Source organism: Neofelis nebulosa, chromosome X, assembly GCF_028018385.1.
Source record: "Neofelis nebulosa isolate mNeoNeb1 chromosome X, mNeoNeb1.pri, whole genome shotgun sequence".
NCBI classification, from domain to species: domain Eukaryota; kingdom Metazoa; phylum Chordata; class Mammalia; order Carnivora; family Felidae; genus Neofelis; species Neofelis nebulosa.
In genome coordinates this window covers 15081776-15108603 of record NC_080800.1, presented here as the reverse complement: position 1 = coordinate 15108603, position 26828 = coordinate 15081776, and the positions used below count along the sequence as shown (strand labels likewise).

The 26828-nt window shown below is 47.5% G+C and overlaps 1 protein-coding gene and 1 long non-coding RNA gene across 2 annotated transcripts; one reads left to right on the top strand and one right to left on the bottom strand.

Moving 5' to 3' along the window:
* On the top strand, window positions 1-26828 carry RS1 (retinoschisin 1). The gene is made up of 6 exons (XM_058714276.1): window positions 1-114; window positions 9542-9567; window positions 10450-10555; window positions 18173-18314; window positions 20573-20768; window positions 22860-26828. The coding sequence occupies exons 1-6, from the start codon at window positions 63-65 to the stop codon at window positions 23010-23012; spliced, it is 675 nt and encodes a 224-aa protein (XP_058570259.1). The 5' UTR covers window positions 1-62; the 3' UTR covers window positions 23013-26828.
* On the bottom strand, window positions 12577-17490 carry LOC131502992 (uncharacterized). The gene is made up of 2 exons (XR_009257289.1): window positions 16988-17490; window positions 12577-12767 (listed from the first exon to the last, which is right to left on the bottom strand). It is a non-coding gene; the product is annotated as an uncharacterized LOC131502992 (long non-coding RNA).

The window sequence follows — 26828 nt, the reverse complement described above, 5'->3', positions numbered from 1 at the left end:
CCTGCTTCTGAGGAAACCCTCCACTTGGATAAGGTAGAGCTACAGCCAAGGACAAGGGGAGAATGCCACGCAAGATAGAAGGTTTCTTGTTCTTACTTCTCTTTGGCTATGAAGGTATGTGCTGCCCAACCATTAGCATTTATCGAATACTTAATAGTACAATTGAATGAATAATTTAGCTGGTTAATAGCAATGCAACCTGAATAATTAAAACATCATTAATTAACAAGGCATGTTAATTAACCAAGATGCATTGTTAATGAACAACGGTTGTCTTTATGTGGAAGTGATTCTCTTAGTCTCTCACCACTGGCTTTCTGGTTCTCCGAGGAGCCTCCTAAAGTTCAAGGGATGCTCTAAATGGGACAGAAAGAAGGAAGGGTCTCAGAAATCATAGAAAAGAGCTATAAATTGCCACGATTGATAAGGAAGTGTGGTGTGTCCTTGAAAATTTTGAGGAGTCAAAATTAGAGTGATTGTAGAATTTAATCTTCCAAAGTAGGACGCCATCGAGAGTGGAAGACGATGCTATTAATAATTCTGCTGGGACAACAGGTGTAAACCAGGGCTGTCCCGGGCAAATCGGGACGTGAGGTCACTCTCGTTTAAACATGGATTAACATAACACGCCAAGTCCCACTGGACTCTAATAGAAAACATAATCCAACTGAGAGTCAGGAATCTCCAAAGACTCTGTAACACTCAGTCATTTTAAAATGTCTAAATATGGCCCTGGCAGGAGTAATATGCCTAAATAAGAAGAAATTAAAAGCAACTCTCTAAAACATCATCCAATTCGACGATGAAATTCTCTCTCAGTCTTTGAAAAGAACACTCTTCCATGCCTCTCTCAGGTCTCAAGGACCTATTAGCTGAGAATTCCTTTTTAGGTTCATTCTGGACATTAGCAATTGGCAGGATGGCTTCTTTGGGTCATTGTGTATTTGTGTGTGTCACAGGAAGTAAGTAAGGAGGGCAGGAAGGAGGAGGCCTCTCCACTCTGCAAATGACCGGATACACAGTCATGACGCAACTCACGCAAGTAGAGTCAGGATCCCTGGTTTAAATCGCGCTCCTCGCTGCCCTCTCAATTAGATGTCATTGCTAGAGTACGTCCTTTCATATCTCCCATTCTCATGACTTTTTTAGTCACCTTTCTCAGTATTTGGAAAGATCTGTATGAATATAATCCCAAGGTCATTTTACAAACCCAAATACATTTCTTTTTTTTTTTTTTTAATTTTTTTTAACGTTTATTTATTTTTGGGACAGAGAGAGACAGAGCATGAGTGGGGGAGGGGCAGAGAGAGAGGGAGGCACAGAATCCGAAGCGGGCTCCAGGCTCTCAGCGGTCAGCACAGAGCCCGACGCGGGGCTAGAACTCACGGATGGTGAGATCGTGACCCGAGCTGAAGTCGGACGCTTAACCGACTGAACCACCCAGGCGCCCCACCCAAATATATTTCTAAGTAAGGATCGTGTAGACCAATTGTCTGGGGTTTTTTTCCTCTTTGCAATGAAGAGTCAGTCAGCAACTTGTCCCAGTAACTCTCAACACTTGAAGGTGCTTCGGGCGGTTTGTTGCTTTTCCTTTAGTCCTTGCCCTTTCCTCAGCAAGAAAAATCTAAACAGAGCCTTGCAAGGCCTAGATTCCAATACCTCTGGTTGTCTGAGGGCCGTAGGCCTCCCCCTCAGATTTCTGTGTGATAGGCATTGAGATTCATCCATCCATCCATTCTCTCTTTTGTCAGCTCCTTAAAGAACCCATCCCTGAGTTCCTGTTATAGGCCAAACATCGTGTAAGGACGCAGGGCAGATCTTTGTTACTTTCCCAGTGCTGAGCCTAACAACTGTGCTCTGTGACCCCCACGTGAGAAGAAGCCCTATAAAAGTTTCCCAGCCCATTTTTATATTAGACCGGCCCTTTCGGGAGATATCTGTACTAAAACACACACTGTCCCGAGGCACAGAGCACAACATTAGTTCCTGTCCTAGAGCTTACCAATCTGTGTGCGTGGCTGAGGAGCTCCAGGAATTTCCACGAAGAGCAGAAAATACCATCTGTCTAGGCAGAATGGCATGTGGTCCACTGGGTGGCCTGGTGACCATTTTATGCTCAGTGTGGCTTGGCGACCTGTGTGTGCTCTAGCCCGAACTAGAGGGGTTCTCGAGAGACAGAGAAAAACTACAGGATGCGGTTGCTGTATTTAATCAGCTCACCATCCAGACAGAGAATCGAGGCCAACGCAGACGGGAAAGATGTTTTCTATTGCACAACTGGGAACCTGAAGACAAAGGTTCTTTGTCTAACTTATTCTTCACTGTTTCTGTTCCACGATGGCAGGGGCTCCTTATTACAGTGAAATAAGATAAATAGATTGACTCCACTTAGGCGTCTGACGAAGGTTCATTTGGGAATGCACAAATGATCACAGCCCAAAACTCCGTGCATCTTATAACTGAGGCAGGTTTCTATTTATCTTCCGTTGGACATTTTGGATTCAGTGCAAATGATGGTTTTTAAAAATCCACCTTAGGGGCGCCTGGGTGGCTCGGTCGGTTAAGCGTCCGACTTTGGCTCAGGTCATGATCTCACTGTCCGTGAGTTCGAGCCCCACGTCCGGCTCTGTGCTGACTGCTCAGAGCCTGGAGCCTGTTTCGGATTCTGTGTCTCCCTCTCTCTCTGCCCCTCCCCTGTTCATGCTCTGTCTCTCTCTGTCTCAAAAATAAATAAACGTTAAAAAAAATTTTTTTTTTAAATCCATCTTATTACAATATATAGGTCTGTTACTTGGTCATGTTCATTATATATATAAAAAAATCAAGCCTCATCTTACAGGTGTGTCAACCATAAGGGACGTAGGGTTTTTTTTAAGTAGCTTTATTGAGATGTAATTCTTTTTTTTTTTTTTAATGTTTATTTATTTTTGAGACAGAGAGAGAACGCAGGGGAAGGACAGAGAGAGAGAGGGAGACACAGAATCTGAAGCAGGCTCCAGGCTCCGAGCTGTCAGCACAGGGCTCGACACGGGGCTCGAACCTGCGAACTGTGAGGTCACGACCTGAGCCGAAGTCGGACGCTTAACCGACTGAGCCGCCCAGGCACCCAGAGAGATGTAATTTCTATACCATTAAATTCACCCATTTAAAGTGTGCGATTCAATGGGTTTTAGTATATTCCTGGATGTGTGGAGCACACAATCCAATTTTAGAACATTTTGTCACCCCCCCAAAAGAAACCAGTAGACATTAAGCCCATCTCCCCCTCTCCCAGCCCCTGGCAACCACCGATCTACTTTCCATCTCTGAGGATTTGCCTATTCCGGACATTAGGTTTAAATGGAATCATACAACATATGGTCTTTTATCTTTCACTTCGAAAATGTTTTTGAGATTCATCTGTGTTGAAGCATGTACCCATGAATATGCCTGTAGCCAAAAATAGCAACATTTTCACACCAGAACAGTTTCCTTCTTTCTCCTTCTTTGAGAGGGACATTACCGCAGCCTGCTGTTTTCTTCCCGTGTCTTACCCTTATTTCTAAAGTAGATGGGAAGCTAGTTACTGACACTTTTTGTCATTCGTAATCTTATGCTTTTCTCCTCAGCTTCATCTGTTTCCATGGGAAGGAAGGCTCTGTATTTAGTGACATCCATCAAAAGGACTAAAAGAGTCTTTCCTGCGCGTGTCTAATGCCCACTTTTCCTCTTGAGCTTGCAAGGTACACTTTGAGAAACAGCAAAGCCTCGAATTTTCTTGCTGTGGTAACGGGTTTCCCCACGGAGTGGCCCTTTGGGCAAAAGGGCAGCATGAGCCCCTGTTGCACACACCTAAGGTCGGTGCGTGGGGGACATCTCAGGCGCTCTACTGGAAACCCGTACCATGGGGAGGAATCTCGAGAACAATCCACGTAGGGAGAAAAACACACAACCACATAATCAAAATCTTTTCCTCTTTCTCCTTTAAAGGCTGACCCGTTTTCTGTCGCTCATTCCAACAATGCTATTTTCTGGTATTATAAAATGTTGCAGCCAAACAGGCTTTTGCTTTGGTTTGCCAGCGTTTCGGTGATCAAATCATATTGGGGGCCACACAGCCGTGTTGCTGCTCCCTTGGGGGCAGCTTTTCCTGTCAAGCGCTTGTTGTCCTTTCTCTGCTCATTTCCGTAAGGATCCGGTGCCTCAGATCCCCAGCCTGTCTATAGACAAACACTTTCCGCTTTCCAGGGGGTGGAGGCTGGGAAGGAAAACACATCAGAAATCGGCCCGACGTCTGACCGAACACAGGAAGTGGCTCTGAAACCAGGTCTGCCTCTTAGGACTCTTCGTCTCCACAGGCAGACGGTGGCAGTACGTCCCCCTCCCTTCTTTTTGGCCTTCTCTCTGCAGAATGCAGAACCCAGAAGGCTCTTACCTGAACCCTGGGTTTGCTCAGTTGCGGCTGCATAAACCCACCTCAGTGACAGACGCGGCCTCTGGGCCAAATTGATCTGGTTATCAAGGCCACACTGTCAGTGACCCACAGGCTTTGTCTTTGACCCCCCCTGGCCCCCAGAAAGAGGATCTTGGCACGACTGACGTTGGCCCCACAGTCAGGGCCTTTCTGTACCTCAGCCACGCCCAGCTTCGCTGGAAGGTGGGGCGGAGTCAAGCGTCTCCTGGATTAACAACCCCCAAATCGACTAGATGCCAATTGCTCGTGCGCTTTGCAGTTCTTGGGGAGCAGCTGCGAGACTAAGGAGGTGGCTTCACGTGTGCATTCACTCCAAGGGCCACGGGGCACCACCGAGCCTGTCTGGGCTTTCCAACCAGCTGCCCGCTCAGCCTCAACGAATGGAACATCTTCGCGCCATTCCCCCCCCCCCCCCTCCGCCCCCCTGTTCCTCCTGGAGCCTTCCCCGAGCCCAGTAAACGGCAGGTCTATCCTCCCAGTGCCTCAGGCCTTGAACCTCTCTTTCTGTCACACCCACGTCATCTGTCAGCAGGTACTCTTGGCATTGCCTTCCAAAGACAGAAGCCAGCCACTTCTCGTCACCTCCATTGCCACCACCTGGGTCAAGCCCCCATCATCTCCCTTCTGGATGACCGCTGCTTGCCCGCTTAGGCTCTCCGCTTCCGGCCTTGCCCCAGACCATCCAGTCTACACCCAGCAGCCCGAGGGAGCCTCATAAACCATGATCTGTCTTGTCCCTCCTCTCCTCGAACCCTTGTGAGGGCCTACTCAGGCTAAATGCCAAAGTCCTCACGTGCCCACAGGCCCTGTACTGATTGCATCCCATACCCCCTCTCTTCATCTCCTAAAACCCTCTTTCATTCCCTGGCTCCAGCCTCCTCTCCAGAGGCTCCTTGCTCTCTCTAGAACACGCCAATTACCCACCCACCGCAGGGTCTTTACACTTAGTGTTCCCTCTGCCCAGAATGCTTTGCTCACAGGTGTCTCACTTCTTTCGGGTCTTTGCTCCAACATCACCTTCTCACTGCAGGATACTTCATTCATTCATTCATTCATTCATTAGCCCTCACCACCCCCAGCCTAGACTATATACACCCTATGGAGGTGGGTACTTTTCCCATTTTGTTAAGGGCTATATCTCCAACGCCTAAAGCCAGGCCTGGACTACAGTAGACACTCAATGAACATTACTTAATGAATAAACGCTTTGGGGCCAGTCACCATCAAGTATCTTCCATATCAATTTCTATAATCGTACAAGTGCTTAGATAAACCTGTGCACAAGAAAGGGGTGGGGCATAAAGGCCAGAGCAAGTGGTGAGTTGTACACGGGGGACAGAAAAAGTCCCCTTCGCGGGGAAGGGAATAAGCTGGCAGAAAAGTTGGGAGACGAGGGCCTTTAAAGCCAAGAAAATCATACAAAGGCATGGAGGCATGAAACAGCCTGGCACGTGCGATGAGTTGCAGGTAGTAGAGAATGCAAAAGATGAATCTGGAGAGGCAGGCAGGAGAGAGATGATGGAGATCTCCTTGAGAGACACATCGTTATCATACTCATTTTAGGCATAAGGAAGTGGAGAGATGTGGCCACACAACCAATAAATGTCACAGATGGAGCCTGGACCCTTGCACCGGGGACCCGCCAAAGGGTTTGGAGCAAGAAGGTGGCACAATCCGGTCTGCGTTTCGCCCCACCGGCAGCGTGAAGGGTGGATGAGGCAAGGTCTCTCTTCAGCAGGGAGAGCATCCAGGGAGAGAGAGTAGGAGCCCAACACAGGCAGTGGCGGCGGGGGCAGAGAGGATAGAGGCCCCTGGGAGACGTTGGATATGGGGGTTTAGAGAGAAAGAAAGGGGACTAAGACACATCCCAAGTCTCTAGATGAGATGCTAAGTGAACAGGGAAGCCACTCAGTAGGATAAGAAATAAAGGGGAAGAACAATTTGAGGAAGGTCGTAATGAGCTGAGGTATAAAACAGAGTATTGAGGTGAGATATACATACAGGAAAGTATCAAATAGCAGAATATTGCCAGCCCCCGACTGGCAACCGTGGGCTTTCACCTTGCTGCTCCCCACGCCAGATGTGACCAAGACCCTGATGTCTAATGGCATAGATTACTTTTAAATGGACCCCTATGGTGTGTCCACTTGAGCAAGGGACCCTCCACTCAGCCCTGCAATGTGGTGGCCCACTGTATGAATTTGCCACGTGTACCCATTCTACTCTTGATGGGCATGCGGGTGTTTCCGATTTGGGGTTACTACAAAGACTGCTGCTGTGAGGAATCCAGCACAGGTTTTGGTTAGCTGGAGAACATATGCACGCGTTTCTGGTGGGTACTTAGGAGCAGAACTGCTGGGTCCTAGGGCGCATATACATTCAACCTTCCTATAGGCTGCCACGTAGTTTTTCAAAGAAGGTAGACCAATTTACATCCCCACCAGCAGCACAGGAGAGTTCAGGTTGCTCCATGACCTTGTCAAGACTTGGTTGTGTCCAAGTTTAGGTAGGAAGAGACACCTATGGGGAGATGCCCGGTAAGCCATTCAAAGCAAGAATTGTAATCTTGGGTCTAGCAACATTTATGAGGCGGGTAGAAGAAGCAGAGCTCTCAGAGAAGACTGACAAGGGTATTTAGAGTGATGGGAGCACCAGGTGAACTGTGTGATGGAAGCTAAAGGAAGAAGGAAGGCACCGAGAGCATATTGGAGCATGAAGACACAAGGTCAGTGTTGGAAAGAGTCCATTGGGGACGAAAATAAGAAGTCATTGGTAACTTCTTTTGCTAGCACAGGGCTTGGCCTCCAACCAACATGGCGCTCCTAACCTTCATTGCTATCTGAGAGGATTAATTCTGCCCATGGCAGGTAGGCCAAGGAATGTCTAGGAATGAATAACCGGTGTACGAGGGCCCAGGAGAGACAGCGGTTTGGGGCCGCAGGGGAGGGGTAGCCCTCAACTGCTCCGACTAAAACATATGCTCCCCTTAACTCCCATTACAGCCTATGCAGAACCCAGTGGAGTGCTCACCGTGTGCATCGTCCAGTGGTCTGTCTTCTCATGGGTCCTCAAGCCCCTTGTGGGCAGAGAGCAAGGCTTCCATTTCAGAAGGCCCAGGCCCTGGGGCAGTGCCAGGCTCACAGTGGACACAAAAAAAGGGGTTTGCAGAAGAAGTAAACATGTATTATTTAAATGGAGGCACAGTTTGAAAAAGATAGCTTTTATAATTGTGATACAAAAGACGAGACCATTTCTCTACTCTCAGTAACAATCTGAAAGGTGTGTGTGTGTGTGTGTGTGTGTGTGTGTGTGTGTGCGCGCGCGCGCGCGCGCGCGGGGGCGGTGCATAAGATTCAACTTTTAGATAGGAAAGTGGTTGAGGGACTTTTATTTCCTATTGCCTACACTCCAGTTTTGGTCAAGATTTCTATAATAGGTATGTGCTGCTTTTGTAATCAGAAAAGAAATGAAAATATCCATTTTATTGAAAATGGAAAACAGAGCTTTGGTACTTTAGCAAGCACTGCCTAATGGAATCTTCTGCTGTGATGAAAATGTTCTGTACCTGTGCTCTCCGGTACATCAGCCACTAGCCACATGTGGCCAGGAAGCACTGAAATGTGGCTGGTGTGACCGAGGAATTGAATGCTTAATTTTATTAATTGTAATTAATTTGAACGCAAGTAGCTTCATGGGACTAGTGCTTATGCATTGGGCACCAGAGTTTAAACAATCAGTTTATGCTAATGTATACAAACTCTTTTCCTATTAAATTGTGCATTCAGGGCACTCACTCTTAAGCGTCCGACTTCAGCTTGGGTCATGATCTCATGGTTTGTGGGTTCTAGCCCCGCGTTGGGCTCTGTGCTGACAGCTCAGAGCCTGGAGCCCGCTTCGGATTCTGTGTCTCCCTCTCTCTGACCCTCCCCTGCTCGTGCTCTGTCTCTGTCTCAAAAAGAAATTTTAAAAAATTTAAAAATTTTAAATTGTGCATTCATTCTCTTTATTTGTACTTCTATAAAGATACTTTATGTGTTAGTTTTGTGTTAAATTTGACATAGTTTTCCCACATTAATTATACAGTATTTACACTTTGTGGTTTGATATTTCCGGTACATTACAGACAAACCTTAACAAGATTTTCTAAACAATTTGTTAATCCTAAATAACCTAAATGTGTCAAGTGCGGGGGTGCCGGGGGGGGGGGGGGGGGGGGAGGGGCGGGGACTAGGAATCAGCTCCTGACTGGCACATAAGGCAGACCCTAGGGATCCTGTTGCTGCTGCTGATGATGAAGAAGAAGTAAGTAAAGGAAGAAGGTAGCACTTAATGTCAAATTTAACAACGTAAATTGTAAACATTGTTTAAATACTAGGTTCTCAAGTACGTTTTAAAAAACACACATAGAGGGGCGCCTGGGTGGCGCAGTCGGTTAAGCGTCCGACTTCAGCCAGGTCACGATCTCGCGGTCCGTGAGTTCGAGCCCCGCGTCAGGCTCTGGGCTGATGGCTCGGAGCCTGGAGCCTGTTTCCGATTCTGTGTCTCCCTCTCTCTCTGCCCCTCCCCCGTTCATGCTCTGTCTCTCTCTGTCCCAAAAATAAAAAATGTTGAAAAAAAAAATTAAAAAAAAAATAAATAAATAAAAAACACACATAGAAAAAAGACTGGAAAGATTGATATGAAAATGTCAACAGTGTTGCCTTTGGCGATAAGAAATACGGGTGCTTCCCCACCCCCCTTTGCTACATTATTTTCCAAAATTCTATAAAGAATGAAAATAATACAGGCACCTGGCTGGCTCAATCGATAGAGCATGTGACTCTTGATCTCGGGGTCTTGAGTTCAAGCCGTGTGTTGGGGGTAGAGTTTACCTAAAAAATAATAATAATGATCCTTCTCTGTTTAATTTTACTGCCCCTGGTTTCTCAGGATCTGTGGATGTTTTTCCTGACATATATATTTACTTACTTTGACTTCTTCCCGAAGGGGCTTTGTTAACTTTTATGTGACTATTTTCATTTCACTTCTCCTTGTTGAATTTGTTTCTTCTTTTAACTTGATTTTCTCCTCTCTTGTCCTTTTGCTTAGCCACACTGGGACTGTCGTCTACTGAGGTATGTTACAGTAAGAAGGCTGGGATTTACATGGATACTGTTCTTAAAGATTTTCCTAGCTCAAAATAATGTTTAGGATTATCCTTTTTTTTTTTTTTTTTAAGGTACTTTTTAAAGGTACTTTATTCTGGTGGTGGCAAGAGCCTATTTTATCTGGGCAAGTTCAGGATTGGTGTTTTAATGAGAGAATGCAAGTGAACCAGGTCCTAATTCAGGTGGTGTGATCATGAATCCATTACCTTGTAAAACCGGATCCCTAAAAGGGACCTCCAGAAGTGAGCAGCCTGACCTTGAACCGGGCCCTGCCCCCAAACCCTGAAGGTAACTATAATGGGGTGAGCAGTGCTCCCCACACGGTGCGTCTGTGAGATTATTAGCTGTCCATCCACACTGGTGGACATTTGTTTATCTGGACTCAAAGATGAGTGGCAACTGTATGTCTTAAGCCTGGATTAGTATGCCAGTTGTGCTGCTCTTGTGCAAAAGCGGCCACAGAATACAGGTAATGAATGAGCAAGGTTCTTGAACACAAACTCTTCCAGTGGCTCTGGCCACGGTTGCCTTTGCCTGTGATCTTTCTTTCTTTCCCCTGAAATTTTCATACCTGGAGCATTCTCTGTATTTTTATAATTTTTTAAATGTTTATTTATTCTCGAGAGAGAGACAGAGCACAAGCGGGGAACGGGTTACAGAAAGAGGGAGACACAGAATCGGAAGCAGGCTCCAGGCTCCGAGCTGTCAGCACAGAGTCCGACGCGGGGCTCGAACTCACAGACCGTGAGATCGTGAGCTGAGCCGAAGTCAGACGCTTAACCGACTGAGCCCCCCAGGCGGCCCTGCCTGTGACTTTTCTGACACTCCTTCCCCTCTGGCTTCCCGCAGGATGAGGGTGAGGACCCCTGGTACCACAAAGCATGCAAATGCGATTGCCAAGGAGGTGCCAATGCCCTCTGGTCTGCTGGCGCCACCTCCTTAGACTGCATTCCGGGTGAGTGTCTCCTCTGCTTAGGGCACCGGATCCTCGCGGTGTCCTGGGGAATGTTGTTTCTCCTTTTCCTTTCCGCCTGGCCGAGTTAACCCCCCCAGCACGCTAGGCTCTGGGTTTCCTGCAGTTTCCTTCAAATCCCACAACAGCCACTGCTCCAACATACCACACGGATGTCATTGTTCAGAAACAGCTTCCTACCTCTCTCCCTGGCCTGGGTGAGACGGTGAGATGGCGCCTATTTTCAATGAAATGGACTAATGGAATCTGTGAAAATAAGTCAATGGTAGGAGGCAGGGCGTTCTGAGAAGAGGACAGCCTTTTGAGTCAGAGAGTCCAGAGCTGGAATCCTGCCTGCCTCCCTTCTTAGCTCTGGGACTCCCCCTTGGGTCTTTTTCTGTCAAAGGGAGGTAATAGGACTGTGCCCGAGGGTTTACTGCTCAGCGAACAACCATGTTCTCCCCCACGTTCCAGCCCCTTTAGAGTGGCTCCAGCCGAAGCGAGCCGCGTCCCTTCCAAGATGAACATTTAAGGGCTGGTACTTGACTCTCCGGCTTTCCCTTCCCTGCTTGAGAAATGGTTCCTCCTCCAGTGTGGGTCCCAGGAAATTGAATGGAGCAGAAACCCTGCCAACCCATAACGGACAAGTCACCTGAGTGAAAAATAAACCGCTGTCGTGTTAAGCCTCTGAAATTTCCAAGACAATCTGTTCTGCAGCCTAACATAGCCCTTCCTGCCTAATACGAGCGTCTTCCTGTAAGGTTCCTGCCAGCAAACTTTGTAAAGGACCAGATGCTAAATATTTGTGGCTTTGCAGGCCCTAGGGTCCCGACTCCTCAATTCTGCCTTTGTAGTACGAAAGCAGCCGCTGACAATATGTAAATACATGCGTGTGGCTGTGTTCCAATAAAACTTTATTTACAAAAACGGGCGGTGAGCCACATTTGGTGTAAGGGCCACAGTTTGCTGACCCCTGCTCTTAGGAGTTGTCACGAGGAATAGATCCTCGTAGGCATGCGGGGTACCCAGCAAACTGTAGCTTACGAAAGGTCCGCTCCTTTTCTTCCTGCCTCCTGAGAGCTCACACTCTGACTTTCAGGGACTTGGGGGCCCAGAAAATCCTTGCAACACTCAGTGCTTTGCACGGCTCAGAGCCTCTTTTGCTCGAAACCGTGCTCATTACCCTCTGCAGGGTACATAATCACCTAATAATAGCTCCGCTAGAGACAGTATGTGTGTGCGTGTGCGAGCTTCTCTTCATTATTTCATTAAATTTGCATTAAAATAGCATATTGTGGGGGAGGCAGCGGAGAGTCTCCAAGGGCCTTTGCTGCCTCCCCTCCCCTATTTACTGAAGGGGTAGGAAGTGGTTTGTGAATTCAGTCTATCGGAAAGGAACAGTGGGGCCCCTGTCATGAGGAAAGCAGCAAGTGCTGTGCAGTCTGGTGGGCTTCTACTGGATGCCCCACTGTGCTCCGCGGCAGGAGCTCCTGCAACCATTATATACTGGTGTGGTCTGCCCAGTCAATATTGAAGCACCCTCCTTAATAATCCATTTAAAATTCAGTTCCACCCTTTCTCATCATGTGTCTATTATGTGCCAGGCACTGATGGGGAGACAAAAAAAAAAAAAAAAAAAAAAAAAAAAAAGAAGAAGACATTATCTCCTCCCTGAAGGAGTTTCCCATGCAGTGGAAACAAACGTTCTCTTCACTAGAGACACGAAGACCTTACTGGAACTCCATTCCGAGTTCTAAAAAAACCCACCAACTTGAAAAGAGATTATTTATGCAGATTGACCCAATCAACTGTGAAGTTGAGGAGGGCTGTGTGTTTGGGGAATGTGAAGTCGACCGGGGTCCCCCGAGCTCTCTCCCCTAAACACTTGCCGTGCACTCGAAGTTCTGAAATCGGAAATTCTTTTAGTTTACGTGTTCTCCACTCCCCACCATCTTCTGTTTGTCTTTCCTCTCATTTTATTTTTTTAATGGCACAGACATTTCCGGGAAGAAACAAACACAACCTAAGGGTTACACGGTTGATTCATTGACGTGAATTGGTTTTTTTTTCCATGAAAGAGATGGTTCAGGGCAGCAGGACTAGACGCCCATCAGTGCCTCGGGTCCTCAATGGAATCTTAAGAACGCTGCTTGGTCTCTCTGGATCCTGAGACTCACTGCTTCCATCACAGGCCGCCTTAGGAGGGAAGAAGAGCCTAGAAGATACAGAAGGACGGGAGGGAAGGTCACTGGGAGCTGCCCGGAGGTACTCTCGGGTGCACACTGGCTGCTACTGTCTAGTGGTCCCACCCACAGAGGAGAAGGTGCATTCTGGCCTCCTTAATCTTCATCTTAACACTATCAAAACGACTAAAAGGTCTGTCCTCCACAGTTAGCTAAGATCACCTTGGCCCTCGGAGGGGGAAGAATAGGGTAAGGAAAGTATCCAAGCCTAAGAAATCCAGTGATTCGTGAATGCTTTGCCTTTACTCTAGATTTTATACCTCTATATTATCTTCGAGTTTCTACTCCATTCTATAAACATTATTCTATGTTCCACTACATTGTCATATAGGTTCAAGCCTAATACATGTGCATGTTAATATTCATGTCTCTCTTGTCAAGAACGTCCCTGAACTTCCCTTGTGTTTCTCTAGGTAAATGTTCTTTATACCCATGTCTGGCTTTCACGGCTCCCGGCCGCGAGATTATCTACTGAATAAGAAAGGCTAGTATGCTACGTATAGTCTGGATTCGCAGCACATTATGAACACGCCTTTATCCACGTAATATCCGTGCTTTATCCACTTGTACCACACACGATGTAGGCTTCTCCTTAAAATGAATGTACAAACGTTCCTTTTCTACTTAGGATGAGCATACCAACAGGCTTCATGGCTACCCTAACAAACTGGCATTGGGCAGAAAACGTGGGAAGGACATATCCCGTGTAAGTCTGACGAGGATCCCCTTAATTCCTCCAGCAACATTATTCGTGCCGTTTAATCCTAGTTTATACTCAATTGACAGTTTCCTATGGCTTAGAGCAGTAGGTGTTCTCTGGGCCGGGCGACCTCGAGTTCCTCCCTGAGCTTTCCGCTTCCTGTGCCTGCTGTCTTCTCTGCTTGCTCCTAGAGGCCACCCGAGACGGGTGATAATCTGTGTTTATCCCTTCATTCACCATCCAGTCAATAACTATCGAGTGCTTAGCATGTGCAGGCATTCTGCTCAGCTCAGAGGATACAATGGTGAGCCAGAGAGCCCAGAGGAGCCGATAAATAATGACAAGGATGGGGAATAAGTGAGAGGAACAGGGTGGCCGGCAGACATCTGAAGGATGAGCAGAGTTGGCCGGGTGAAGGGGGAAGAGAGGGGACGGGAGTGTCACAGGCAGAGGGAACAGCCTCAATGGAAGGCCTCCAGGCCTGCATGAGGACCCAAAGGGAGCCCAGCCAGGACCGTGGAAGGAGGAGGAGAGGGGAAAGGAGGAGTCGGGCAAAACAATAACACAACTTGACTGCAATTGACCCCACGGTCCATAGAGCGTGAGAAATGCCACATTTTCTATTTTTCCAAGTTTAAATAACTCCAGTTTGAGTCCTCCTCATGGCTAGCGAGGAGTCTAAAGACAGGACTGTTAAAGGCCCTTCCTCTCTCCTTGGACCGCATCAAACTCCCATGGGTTTGCAAGGGCTGCCTGGGGGCAGGGCGCAGACTCAGGCTCAGGCTCAGGCCAGGTGGCAGGCTCCCTGCCTGGCCCACAGCCCCACTTGAAGGCCAACACCCCACTGGGGGGTCTTCTCCCTCTGAACCAAGCTCAGCTCAGTCCCGGGGACCTTCCCAAGTTTCCTGAGGGTGTCCAGAGCTCAGGGCTCCCTGGTCCCATCTGTGGTCCAGCCCCCTCAGAGGAAGCATGTCCCTGCTGAGCTCAGGCCCCTACCATGAGCACGCCCCTTTCCCCCAAAAGGGCCAAAGCCCAGATTCTCCAGTCCCCTCCTGTAGCACAATCAGCTAATTCCTGTTGACACCTAGACCTTCCAAATCCATAAATCGGAGAGATGCTATGTGGTCTACAGCCTTTCCTCTCTCAAATCACACACACACACATGAACACGTGCACACACAAACCCAAGAAGAGCCCAAACCCTTAGGAACCCTCTTTCTTGGGGAGATGTACAGGGGATGATGGGGGCAGGGCAGAGTGGGAGAGGGGGGAGTTAGATTTCTTCCCGGGTGAGTCTTCGCCAGAAAGACAAACATGAAAAACTCAAGAGGACATCAATGCACTCCCACGGATTCACCCTATTACACCGATATAATCTGTTGCTCTTGGCCAGCGACATCGTGGAGGCAGGTACTGCTGTGGGTCCCCTTTCACAGGTAAGGAAATTGAGATCCAGAAAGGTTAAGCAGCTTGCCTAAGCTCACACAGAGACGGGGATCCGATCCCAGCTCACACTGACTCTAGACAGACATTCTTGACCTTGGCTGCCCATTACAATCACTTGTAGCTCTACCCCTCACCGGGGTCCTACCCCAGACCAATGACGTCAGAATCTCTGAGGGAGTGACCTGAACGTTAGCACTTCTGTCACTCCCCCCCCCCCCCCCCCCAATGATACCCAGGTTGAGACCCATCAGAGAGTCTCTGCTTTGTGCCCTGGGCCACACCACTGGTTTCTGGGTTAGCAGCTGGGTAGCTAGGGGCACCAATACCTGACAGAAGCACTGTACAGGGGCAGGCTTGGGGCTTGGATACTGAAGGGTACCGTTTGGGACGTGTGGGTGTGAAGCATCTTTGGGTCACCCGGGTGGAACTGTTCCCCTGGAAAATGGACAATGGGACAAGGCTTGGGGCCTGGGAATCAGGCACTGACTCCCAGACGCCGGGCAAAAGCCATGGAGATGGTGAGATCATCAATTTCCCGGAGAGTGTGGGCAGGGTCCGTGTCTGGACAAGCCCTCACCAGCCTCCAAGGCCACTGCCACTGGCTTCGTCTCCCTAGGTTTCCACTCTTAACCGTTAGATGGGCAAATCGGAAAGAAATGGCAAAAGAGATTTAAGGGAAAGACACAGAAAGAGCAAAATGCCAAGAATAAAGCCATCAGGAGTGGACTTTTCCTCCCCCTCTGCTTTTCCTTCCCCTCTGCTCCTTCCCTCCAAGCTGGCGGCCCTGGAGCAAGAAAAGGAAGGTTCAAGATGGAGGGGCCTTAGAGACACCCACAGTTAGCATTTAAGTGACAACCTTGGGCCCAACTGAAAACCAGCTTTCTGATGCTGGGGCCTTGTCCCACCTTCTGGTGGCATGGGCTTGTCCTCCAGGTCGGAGGGAAGTTGAGGAGGTAGAGGGGCCCCCAAGGCCATGGGCACCAGGCCCCTGAACCTTCTCTCACGGGCCAAAGTTTCCCCAGTATGCTTTGAAAGTGTGCTTGTTAAAGATGAGGCTGCTCTGGGGGTGGGATCCTGAAAACTGCATCCTTAACAAGCCCTCCTGACGATTTGACCGCGCAAGGCACGATTGAGGGGCCCGTAAGTCACTCCTGTCCTCTCTCCCAGGAATTCCCGTGGTTTTAGTAGGCTCCATCAGCCTTGGGGACTCGGTAAACCACAAGTGCTGTCCCCTCACTTCCAGCCCCACTGAGCTACAACTAATGGTGGAGGTTGGACCTTTTCCTTCGGCGCATCGGGCAGAAAGGCAGTGAAGCCTCCCTGGTCAGGGGCCTGAAGCTGTCTTTCTGTCTCCACTCTCTCAGGACACGGCATGACTGCCTCTGCGGGCATTCTGGTCTCAGGATGCACGGCATCCAAGCTTTTGCATGCTTCGTTCAATTTCAGTGACTTTTGGAAGCTAATCCTCCAGAAAGACCCCAGCACTCGTTTCACTGTTGCAAAGGGATGATGCCCCAGTCAGTATGTTCAGCTCTTTTTTTTTTTTTTTTTTTTTTTCAACGTTTTTTATTTATTTTTGGGACAGAGAGAGACAGAGCATGACCGGGGGAGGGGCAGAGAGAGAGGGAGCCGCAGAATCGGAAGCAGGCTCCGGGCTCCGAGCCGTCGGCCCGGAGCCCGACGCGGGGCTCGAACCCACGGACCGCGAGATCGTGACCTGGCCGAAGTCGGACGCTCAACCGACTGCGCCACCCAGGCGCCCCATGTTCAGCTCTTTGATCTGAACTCAGATTTACACATGGACAAAAAATAATTTCACTTACTTCAAGTTTATTCTTCACAATCGGAAAACTAAGAGAATGTGTAAGCTTACCATTTGTTTTTTACAGAAATATAGCTACACTTGTGTTCGGTTGTCAATAAGGGATCCCCTGAAGAGTGGCCTAGTGAATTACTTTTGTTTTGGCTCCCGTAGTAAAAAGAGTAGGGGTAGGGAGTTGCTTAAGGATATCAGGGCTGAGGTCTCGGCGCTTCTTTTGGCCTTACCCCCGTTGTGCAAGAAGCCACTGCGCCAGCCATCAGGTCTTCTCTCGAGGCAACGGGAAGAAAAAAGGGGTGAGCAAAAACGGATCAGAAATCCCCAGCAGACATCGTCGTATATCTCAGTGGTCAGAAATCGTATCACGTAGTCGCTTCTAACCGCGAAAGAGGCCGGGAAAGATTTTTTCTAGCGCCTACATTGCTGCCTGACAAAGTTAGGCTTCTTTAGTCGAAAACAAGGGGAGAACAGATGCTGGGCTGGCAATCGGCGAAAGTCTGTGACCAGGTAACCCAACACTAAATGTGTTTAGAAATACATGAGAGGGGTGCCTGCGTGGCTCAGTCGGTTAAGCGGCCGACTTCGGCTCAAGTCACGATCTCGCGGTCCATGAGTTCGAGCCCCGCGTCGGGCTCTGTGCTGACAGCTCAGAGCCTGGAGCCTGCTTCGGATTCTGTGTCTCCCTCTCTCTCTGACCCTCCCCTGTTCATGCTCTCTCTCTGTCTCAAAAATAAATAAATGTTAAAAAAAAGTTAAAAAAAAATAGAAATACATGAGAAGCAGTTCCTTTCAACTGTACCTTATTCAATAGTCACTCAGGTACATTTCACGCCCCCCCCCCCCACACACACACCTTTTTTTATTCATCAGACTAGTGAGAAGACGGCACTTTACGAGCGAGAAGTCGGTCTCAGTATATAACTGCCCTTCTTGCCTCTGACCATTGCTTTGTTCCTATAATTAGCATCGTATGCTGCCCGAAGACAGCTGGGGCCCCTGACGTCATCACGCCAGACGGCTAAAAGTGTGTTAATGAGGAAAATAAAGAGTACGGCATTTAACTATGATATTTCCCTGGGAACCTCTTGGTTTTGCAAATGTCTAAGTTTGTGGAGGAGGTGAAGTATTTCTCCCTCCCTCCCTCCCCCACCTCAGGTTGCCATAGAGCCCCTTTCCTCTGCTTTTGCGAAGGTTGAGTCTCTATGGCAATCCTTTGACTTCATCTTCACTCTCTCTCATAAGAGCAGCGAATAAGTTGAAGACCCATTGTGGAGTGCGCTGACGAGCAAAACATTCTCCACCTACCAAAGCACGAAGGAGACGGTCTGACTTGGCATGTCAGTCACGTCGGGTTTGTGGAGTGTTGCGATGTGATATGAGTGTTTTGAGGTGCGTTGTTTTTCCCTTTCCAGAATGCCCATATCATAAGCCCCTGGGTTTCGAATCAGGAGAAGTTACACCAGACCAGATCACCTGCTCCAACCTGGAGCAGTACGTGGGCTGGTATTCCTCGTGGACCGCTAACAAGGCCCGGCTCAACAGTCAAGGCTTTGGGTAAGCAGGGCAGGTGGCTCAGGCGGTTTTTCTCATGTGATTTGAAAAATGTAGGTCTCTGTAAGAAAAAAATGGCAGAATGCATTTATTTATTCAACAAATATTGACTGAGTGCCTTCCGTGTGCTGAGGACTGTGGGCAAGGTGGCGGAGGTCCTGGCCTTCAAGAAGCACACAGTTTAGACGGGGAGAGGGGCTCTACCTGAAGGGCACGGATGGGGATGGTAAAGGTCAGCAAAGTTAGGGCACAAGTGAGGTAAGGCCAGAGCTCTGGTAGGCAGAAGTCAGATCTCAGATCATGAAGTCACGTGAAGAATTCTGGTAACTATTTTAGGCATAATGAGAGGACCCGGAATGTGCCTTAGTTAGAGTACAAGTTTGTACTGCTGTAACAAAGAACCCCAAAGTACAGAAACTTAAATAACATAAAGGTTGATTCCTCGGTCACCTAAAAGTTTCATTAGGCCATGTAGTTTCATTGTTACGACGGCTGATGGTATCGGGGGTCCAGATTCTTTCTACCTTCTTCTGTCATCCTTCACATGAAGCTGCCATCTCAGGGCCCAAAATGGCTACCCTAGCTTCCACTAGCACATCACATTCTAGCCAGGGGGGAGAAAAGAGGAGCAGAGTGCACAAGCATAATCCTATTGGCTACTTCTGCCCACATCTCACCAATCAGAATTTAGTCAGGTTGTCCCACCTAGCTGCAAAGGAGACTGGGAAATATGAACTTTTCTGGGTGGCTGTTTGCCCAGATAAAACATGGTGGTGGTGGTGGTGGTGGTGGCGGTGGTGTTCTATTGCTAAAAGAAGATGGGAAGAGGATACTGGGGGACAATTAGCAGACTCTAGCAGAGAAAGATTTAAAGCTGGGGAATACTACAATAAGATTTGTGTTGTAAGAAAATTCTGGCTCAGGGCGCCGAGGTGACTCCGCCAGTTGTGCATCCAACTCTTGGTTTCGGCTCAGGTCATGATCCCAGGGTTGTGGGATCAAGCCCCATGTCGGAAGCTATGCTCAGCAGGCCACCTGCTTCAGATTCTCTCTCTCTCTCTCTCTCTGCCCCTCTCCCTTGCGCATGTGCGCTCTGTCTCTCTCAAATAAAAGAAAAAAGAAAAAAAGAAAAGAAAAGAAAAAAGAAAAATCTGGCTCTTGTGAGGAGAACTGTTTAGTTGGGGGAAGTAATTAGTGAGGTGAGCTAAAGTAGCAATCCAGGCAAGAACTGAGGATGATGTGGGTCAGGGCAGTGCCAGTGAAATGGAGAAAAGTAAATGACTTTGAGAAACAATAGACAGATTGGATGTTTGAGGCGCCAAAGAGAAAGGGACAAAGATCTCTCTCGGATCGCTGGCATGAACACCCCAGAGGATGGGGGTAGCATTCTGAAAGATGAATATTGGAAGGAGGGGCTGGAGACAATTAGGAGTTTACTCTTGGACATGTTTCTTTGGGGACGCTGTACAGCATCTAGAAGTTGTCTAGACAGCAGATGATTCTCAGGTTTCGGGATTTAGAAAAGGTCTGGGATGGAAGTTAACATTTCAAGAGCCACGCAAGGAGCAAGTCTGGAATTAGAAGAGAAGGCAGCCAAGGACTGAGTCCCGAGAAGCTAATTAATATGCAAAAAGTAAATAAAAACCTCAAAGGGGAAATTATAGGTTTCCACAATTCATGAGAGACATAGCTAAAAAACAAATCAGTTCCCTCACTGGTTGGTTTGCTTTATAATTGCCAAAAGCTCTTCCAGAGGCACTTGGATCAGTGTTCTGCACATGGGAGACACTCTCTGAAAGCCATGAATGACAGCACTGGAAGGAGACGCAAATATGTATAAAGGGACTGAAATTGGGGTGAGACTCGTGGAGAAAGAGACATCAGGAGAGACTAATGAAAAGGGAAGGGAGCTGGTGGGTGCAAAAACCATGCATTTTCATGATTTGAAGACAGACATGCTCAACCACACCCCAAAGGTGATTTCAGCAACACTCAAAGGCACTTCTCTGACAGATCAGTTGAATCTGGCCATTGTTCTTTGGTCAGTGGAGATGCTGGGAGAAAGAGAATGATACAAGTATGACAGAGGCTGCACACTTCTTGGAGACAGGCCTTTTGGTGCTTAACAGATTGCAGCTCAGACTGCCCGCGCGTTGCAGGGGTTCTTTAGGCACTGGCGACCCCTCAAAGGGCCGTGCCTCTCAGCTCTTTGGAGGCTCTCATAGGAAAGGGCTCCTGGTGATTTGCTGTGTTCCTGGCAGGTGCGCCTGGCTGTCCAAGTACCAGGACAGCAGCCAGTGGCTAGAGATAGATCTGAAGGAGGTCAAGGTGATTTCAGGGATCCTCACCCAGGGGCGCTGTGACATTGATGAGTGGATGACCAAGTACAGCGTGCAGTACAGGACCGATGAGAACCTGAACTGGATTTACTATAAGGACCAGACAGGAAACAACCGGGTAAGTTGGACTTACCCCAAACCACCTTTAGCTCATACTCTATGGGACTTCCCTCCCGTTCCTGCCCCGTCACGCCACTGACTCCATGGCAAGGGAAGTCATCCATGCTTCTTCCCCACAACATGGCCTACTCTCTGACAAGGCACGGTCTTTTCTTGGTGTATCCTGTGTGCCCAGCAGTTTGTGAGTGAGCACCACTCTTGCATGCAAAAGAAATCTTTGTTTGAATTCTCCTACCAGCTTATAGTTGCTCAAATGATCAAAACTGGCCATTTGGACTATTCCAAACTCCGTGGGCCATTGAACACTTTGCTGCATACATGTGACTTGACCTATTATTGATGTGGCTAGGCCCTTGTCCATTTATGTAGATATGGCCTCTCCTTACCATTGAGACTGACTTCCAGGAAGATCTGGACAATCCAGCAAGTTAGCCACTGAACTATGTAAATGATCAAAATGACTCCAGCAATGAAGACACAGAGGAACTTGAACCTTTGAGCAATTTTATATCCTACTAGCCTCTAAAGGCCAAGCCCCAAGTCTTGTTCACAGTAGGCTCTTGATTGTGTGTGTGTGTGTGTGTGTGTGTGTGTGTGTATATATATATATATAACCAATATTTTATATATATAATGTCTATTTGCAATGAATTAAAAACTCGCTAGCTGTTTGGAACCGTTAACTGTCCTTTTGCCTGAGAGTAAGGACTTCTGAGGCTAATTTGGACACTTAATCAGATTAAGCAGACACGTGTGCCTGAAAATCAGAAGGCTTTGTACTCTGTGATGACAAGTTGTACAGCAAGACAGCCACGGGTTGAGATTTCAAGGAGTTTGAATAGAATAGGAGAAACCATCTTGATACTTAGACATTTTATTTCATTTTTGATCTTGTTAGCTGGCTTTTCAAAAAGAAACGGAGAATTCATTTTCAAGTCCTGCCTGCATTTCTGAAGGCCTTGACGGTTCTTTGCAAAGAGGTACTCCGCTCAGGCACTTGGGCAATCTGCAGGAGCCTGTTCCAACCTCCCTCTTCACCTGTCCCAACTTGAATAGATTCAAGGGCAAACGGCAGAGAGAAGGGGATGTGGGATGTTGCTATTGGGAAGAAAGGCAAGATCATGGCACAGGAGGTCCTTCTTGTTTTGTAGATAGATGGGGCCAAAGTGGCAGCCAGATTTTTTGCAGGAGATAATCCCGGAAATAAATGAAACGCTCCAGTGTCATCAGGCAGAGCTCTACGACTCTAGAAAGACTGCCAAGAATGATTTCTTTGGAAACGCAGCCGAACTGCCACGGCACCTTTTTCCGTCATGGCCACTGCATCATGCTATGCTGCATCCCAAAACACACGAAGCAGAACCTTTTCCTCCCTACTTTGGGTACTGCACTCCCCCTTCCAGAATCTTCCCTCTAGTTTTTATGTCTTTTCTTTTCTAAAAGCAGTCTTCCAAGTCTAAAAAGTATTTGCCATTGGTATGGAGGTAGAGATACACACTTAAGCTTTGGCTCACAACTTCAGGGCCAGCTCACCAGTTTTTACTCGAGCCTCACTTTGGATCCCTTTGGAACGGAAGAACGTTCCTCCTGTAAGTGCAACGCAGTCCTTTTCAAAATTGGTCAAAATGCAAAGAATCAGAACACAGAATTGGTGATGAGAATCAAGAGGCATTTTCCATCAGTGCCATCCAATAGAACCTTCTGTGACAATGGAAATGTTAGGATCTGCACTGTCCGATATGGAAGCCACTAATCACACACAGCTATTGAGCACAGGAGCCATCACCAGCGCGGCTGAGGAAGGAAATTGTTACCTAATTTTAATGCATTTAAATTTAAATAGCCACGTGTGGCTAATGCTCCCATACTGGCTGGGGAAGCTCTAGATGTCCCCAGAGAATCACTCGGAGATGCCTAGAACATGCAGGCACTAACACACAAGTTCAGATTTCGGGCATATGCAATTCTCTGACCTTTAACCACTTTCTGAGATTTCCCAGACTTCAAATTTGGGGCCAGCTTCAGATAGGAATTGTTCTTCCTTTTCCCTCCCCTGATGTGATAGTGATAAGATTTCCTCTCTCTTTAGGTCTTCTACGGCAACTCAGACCGAACCTCCACGGTCCAGAACCTCCTGCGGCCCCCCATCATTTCCCGCTTCATCCGGCTGATCCCACTGGGCTGGCACGTCCGCATTGCCATCCGGATGGAGCTGCTGGAGTGCGTCAGCAAGTGTGCGTGACGCCTCCTTCGGCTCGGCACCTGCCAGGTGGGGTGGAGGGCGCAGAGCAGCCTGTAGGGGAACATTGACGCGACCAGGGCTTGAACAGCGTGACAAACAGGGCTGAATTTTACAAGCTCTTTTCAAAGCAGAGCTGGGCAGAAATAATTTCTTTTTTTTAAGGTATAGTTTCCAATGTCAATGAGAGAGAAAGAAAAATGAACTCATTCCCCACTCAGGGCCAAAGAAAATAAGAACAAAGAAAATGTCCCTAAAGACAATGTTCATCAAAAGCCTAAGTAGCAGGGGTAATTTTCTGCTCTCGGGTTTTTGTGTTTGGCCTGACAGTGTGAAAGGTGTGGTCTCAGGGAACACAAAGGAGCCCAGATAATTTAAAAACCCTTTTGCTCCACCACCCTGAAAACAGGAACAGAAGTTTCATAAAACCTTGATTTGAACGCAAATGGGGAGCAGGCTTGCGGTCTCTCCGGAGTTTTCACCGAATCAGGGCCTCTCACAACTTTAGAGCGCCGTGTATGCAGAGGGAAAGGTTTTGGGGTGACCGGGGGGCCGAAAGGCGTAGTTGGGAGCCTGTGTCCCGGTCTCCTGGAGGCTGGCACCATCGCCCCAGGTAGGAGGGCCTCCCCTGCTCTGCGCCTTCACCCCCACGCACACCAGGACTGGGGAGCCACAAAAGCTCTCATCACATACAGATCCATTCTAGCAAAGTTTTCCAGTCTGTGGTCACTATTTGGGTGAATACATGGGACGGGCTCCATGTGGAAGTAGCAAAGTTTCTCTGTATTTAGGAACCCCACAAGACCAAAGCACACCAGAATTTCCCTTCAGCTAGGGCTACCATTTTTCAACAGGATTCACATTTTAAAACCAGTTGGCACAGGAGCTAGATCACTGGCTACACGGAGGAGGCCCATCAGCTAACCACACGCTTTGCAGGAAGTGGGCAGACCGCAAGTCCTAAGAAGGGACGTGGATACGTTTCTTGTGACCCACGGTTAAACTTCACCCCTTGCCTTGCAACACACAAAATAGGCCTGCTCCTGAGGCTGAAACCTCCTTGGGAAGGACCGGGCCTGGCATGGGCCTGGCCTTCCCCCTCCTGGAGGAGCTCATGAAGCTGGGACCGTTCGGGAACAGTCTCAGTCTCCTGAGTTTTCAGGCCCTTCCCTGGGGAGAGGCTGATGACATGGGGAGTGGCAGGAGAGGTATATGAAAGTAGGAGCTGAGAGGGGGTGAAACTGGGGGATGAGGGCCCTCCGACAAGACCGGGGAATCCGAGACTGTCCTGGCCCTGACACAGCACAGCCTCTACTAGAGGCTTTCTCCTGAGTTACTTTCTGTTTTCAAATGCCAAGCCGAGTGAAGACTCACACTAACATGATCCTGGACATCACATTCACCTTCTCTGTGAGGGGGGAAGCCTCCTAAAAACCCCAAATCTCTTCCCTGGTGTTTTGGGTTTAGAACAGCTCTATATTTAACCCACCATCTTTTTTTTTTTTTTTTTTTTTTTAACGTTTATTTTGAAAGAGAGAGGAGAGAGAGAGAGGGAGAGAGCATGCATACGCACGCGAGCAAGCAGAGAAGGGTCAGATAGAGAGGGAGACAGAGGGTCCGAAGCGGGCTCTGCGTGGTCAGCAGTGAGCCCGATGTGGGGCCGAACTCGTGACCTGTGAGATCATGACCTGAGCCGAAGTCGGACGCTTAACCGACTGAGCCGCCCAGGCGCCCCTAACCCACCATCTTTTTAATCCCCCCAACTGTATACTCGGACCTGGAAAAATGCTTCCCTTGCTCAGTATTCTCTCAAATACAAACATATCAAATTCGAGGTGGGGAAAAAACAATCCTTCTCCGGCCTTTGGACACATGAATAAATCCATTTAGAGCAGACGCCTCATCAGAGCCCCTTACTGAAAAGCTGAATGAACTTTCATCATGACACAGATTGTCAGAGAAAATGGTGGTAGCCTAAGAGCTCAGGTCCTCTACAGTGGTCACATCAGACACAGGAGGGGAGTACGGTTAAGAGGAAAGAAGAAAAGAATGAAACTGTGAGGCAGTGATAAAGGTTCTCCAACTAATTGTTCATGTTGGAAATGTTTGCTTTGTAAAGGTTTAATGAGATAAAGTCACATACCGTACAAATTTCAACCATTTCAAGTGTACAATTCAATGACTTTTAGTAGACTCAGAGTTGAGGAACCATTATCACAATTTTAGAAAAATTTCATCACCCCACAGAGAAACCCCGCACCCATTAACCATCACCTCCCAACCTACTCGTCCCCGCAGCCCTAGGCAACCACTGATGGACTTTCTGTCTCAGTAGATTTGCCTATTCTGGACACTTCATATAAATGGGATCATTTTCTGCCTGGCTTCTTTTGCTTAGCATAGTGTTTTTCCAAGTTTCATTCAGGTTGTAGCATGCACTTAATTCCTTCTTCTAGCTGAATAACATTCCGTTATATGGATAGGTCACATTGTCTTTATCCGTTCATCTGTTGATGGACATTTGGGTTGTTTCTACGTTTTTGGCTATTGTGAATAATGCTGCTATAAACATCTGTGTACAAGTTTTTGTTTGGACATATGTTTTTATTTATCTTGGGCACATACCTAGGAGTGGAATGCTGGGGTCATATGGTAACTCTACGTCTAACCTTTTTAGGAACTGTCAGACAATTTTCCAAAGGGGCCACACCATTATGCATTCCTACCAGCAACATATGAAAGTTTCAGGTTCTCTACGTTTGTTATTATCTTTTTGATTAGAGCCGTCCTGGTGTGTATGAAGTAGCATCACTCTGGTTTTTGATTTGCATTTCCCTAGGACTAATGATGCTAAGCATCTTTTTTATGTGTTCACTGGCCTTTTGAATAACTTCTTTGGAGAAATGTCTTTTCCGATCCTTTGCCCATTTAAAAATCAGGTGGCCTTTTTATTAACAAATTGTAAGAGCTCTTTAATATTCTAGATACAACCCCCTTAGGAGATACGTGCCTTGCAAATACTTTCTCCTATTCGGTAGGTCATCTTCTTACTCTCTTGATGGAGTCCTTTGAAACACATTTTTAAATTTTGATAAAAAGTCCAATTTATTCTTTTTTGTTGCATGTGTTTTTGGTGTCATATCTGAGGTACCATTGCCAAATCCCGATCATGAAGATTTACTCCTATGTTTCAAGAGTTTTACAGTTTTACTTCTTACATTTAGACCTTTGATCTATTTGGGGTTACTTTTTGTATATGGTATGAGGTAGGGGTCCAACTTCAGTATCTGCACGTGGACATCCAGTTGTCCCAGCACCATTTGTTGAAAAGACTTTTTCCCCACTGAATGGTCTTGGCATCCTTTTTGAGAAATCAATTAACCATAAAGGTGAGAATTTGTTTCTGGATCCTCAATTCTATTCCATTATAGGTCTACCTTTATACCAGTACCACACAGTTGTCATTACTGTAGCCTTTTTAGTAAGTTTTGAAATTGGAACAGGTTAACTCTCCAACTTTGTTCTTCTTCAAGGCTGTCTGGGCTACTGAGTCCTTTGAATGTCCATATGAATTCTAGAATCACTGTGTCAATTTCTGCAAAGAAGCCAGCTGAGATTTCACATCAGAAATCGCTCCATACTTGAGAATAAACAATGAGATACTGAGATCCATAATACGTTAATCTGTAGGTAAACTGTGTATAACAGCATATTAATTATTTACTTCATTTAATTTAGAACAGAAAGTATAAAAACAAAACTTTTATTGAGGGGCATCTGCAGCCTAACAGAATCTTGCTATTAAACACATGAACTGTG

Excerpts from the sequence above, each read along its gene's own strand:
- RS1 (XM_058714276.1), top strand. The coding sequence starts at position 63 with ATGCCACGCAAGATAGAAGGTTTCTTGTTCTTACTTCTCTTTGGCTAT. Across the intron at positions 115-9,541 it reads ACTTCTCTTTGGCTATGAAG|CCACACTGGGACTGTCGTCT; the intron begins GTATGTGCTGCC and ends CCTTTTGCTTAG. Across the intron at positions 20,769-22,859 it reads ACCAGACAGGAAACAACCGG|GTCTTCTACGGCAACTCAGA; the intron begins GTAAGTTGGACT and ends CTCTCTCTTTAG.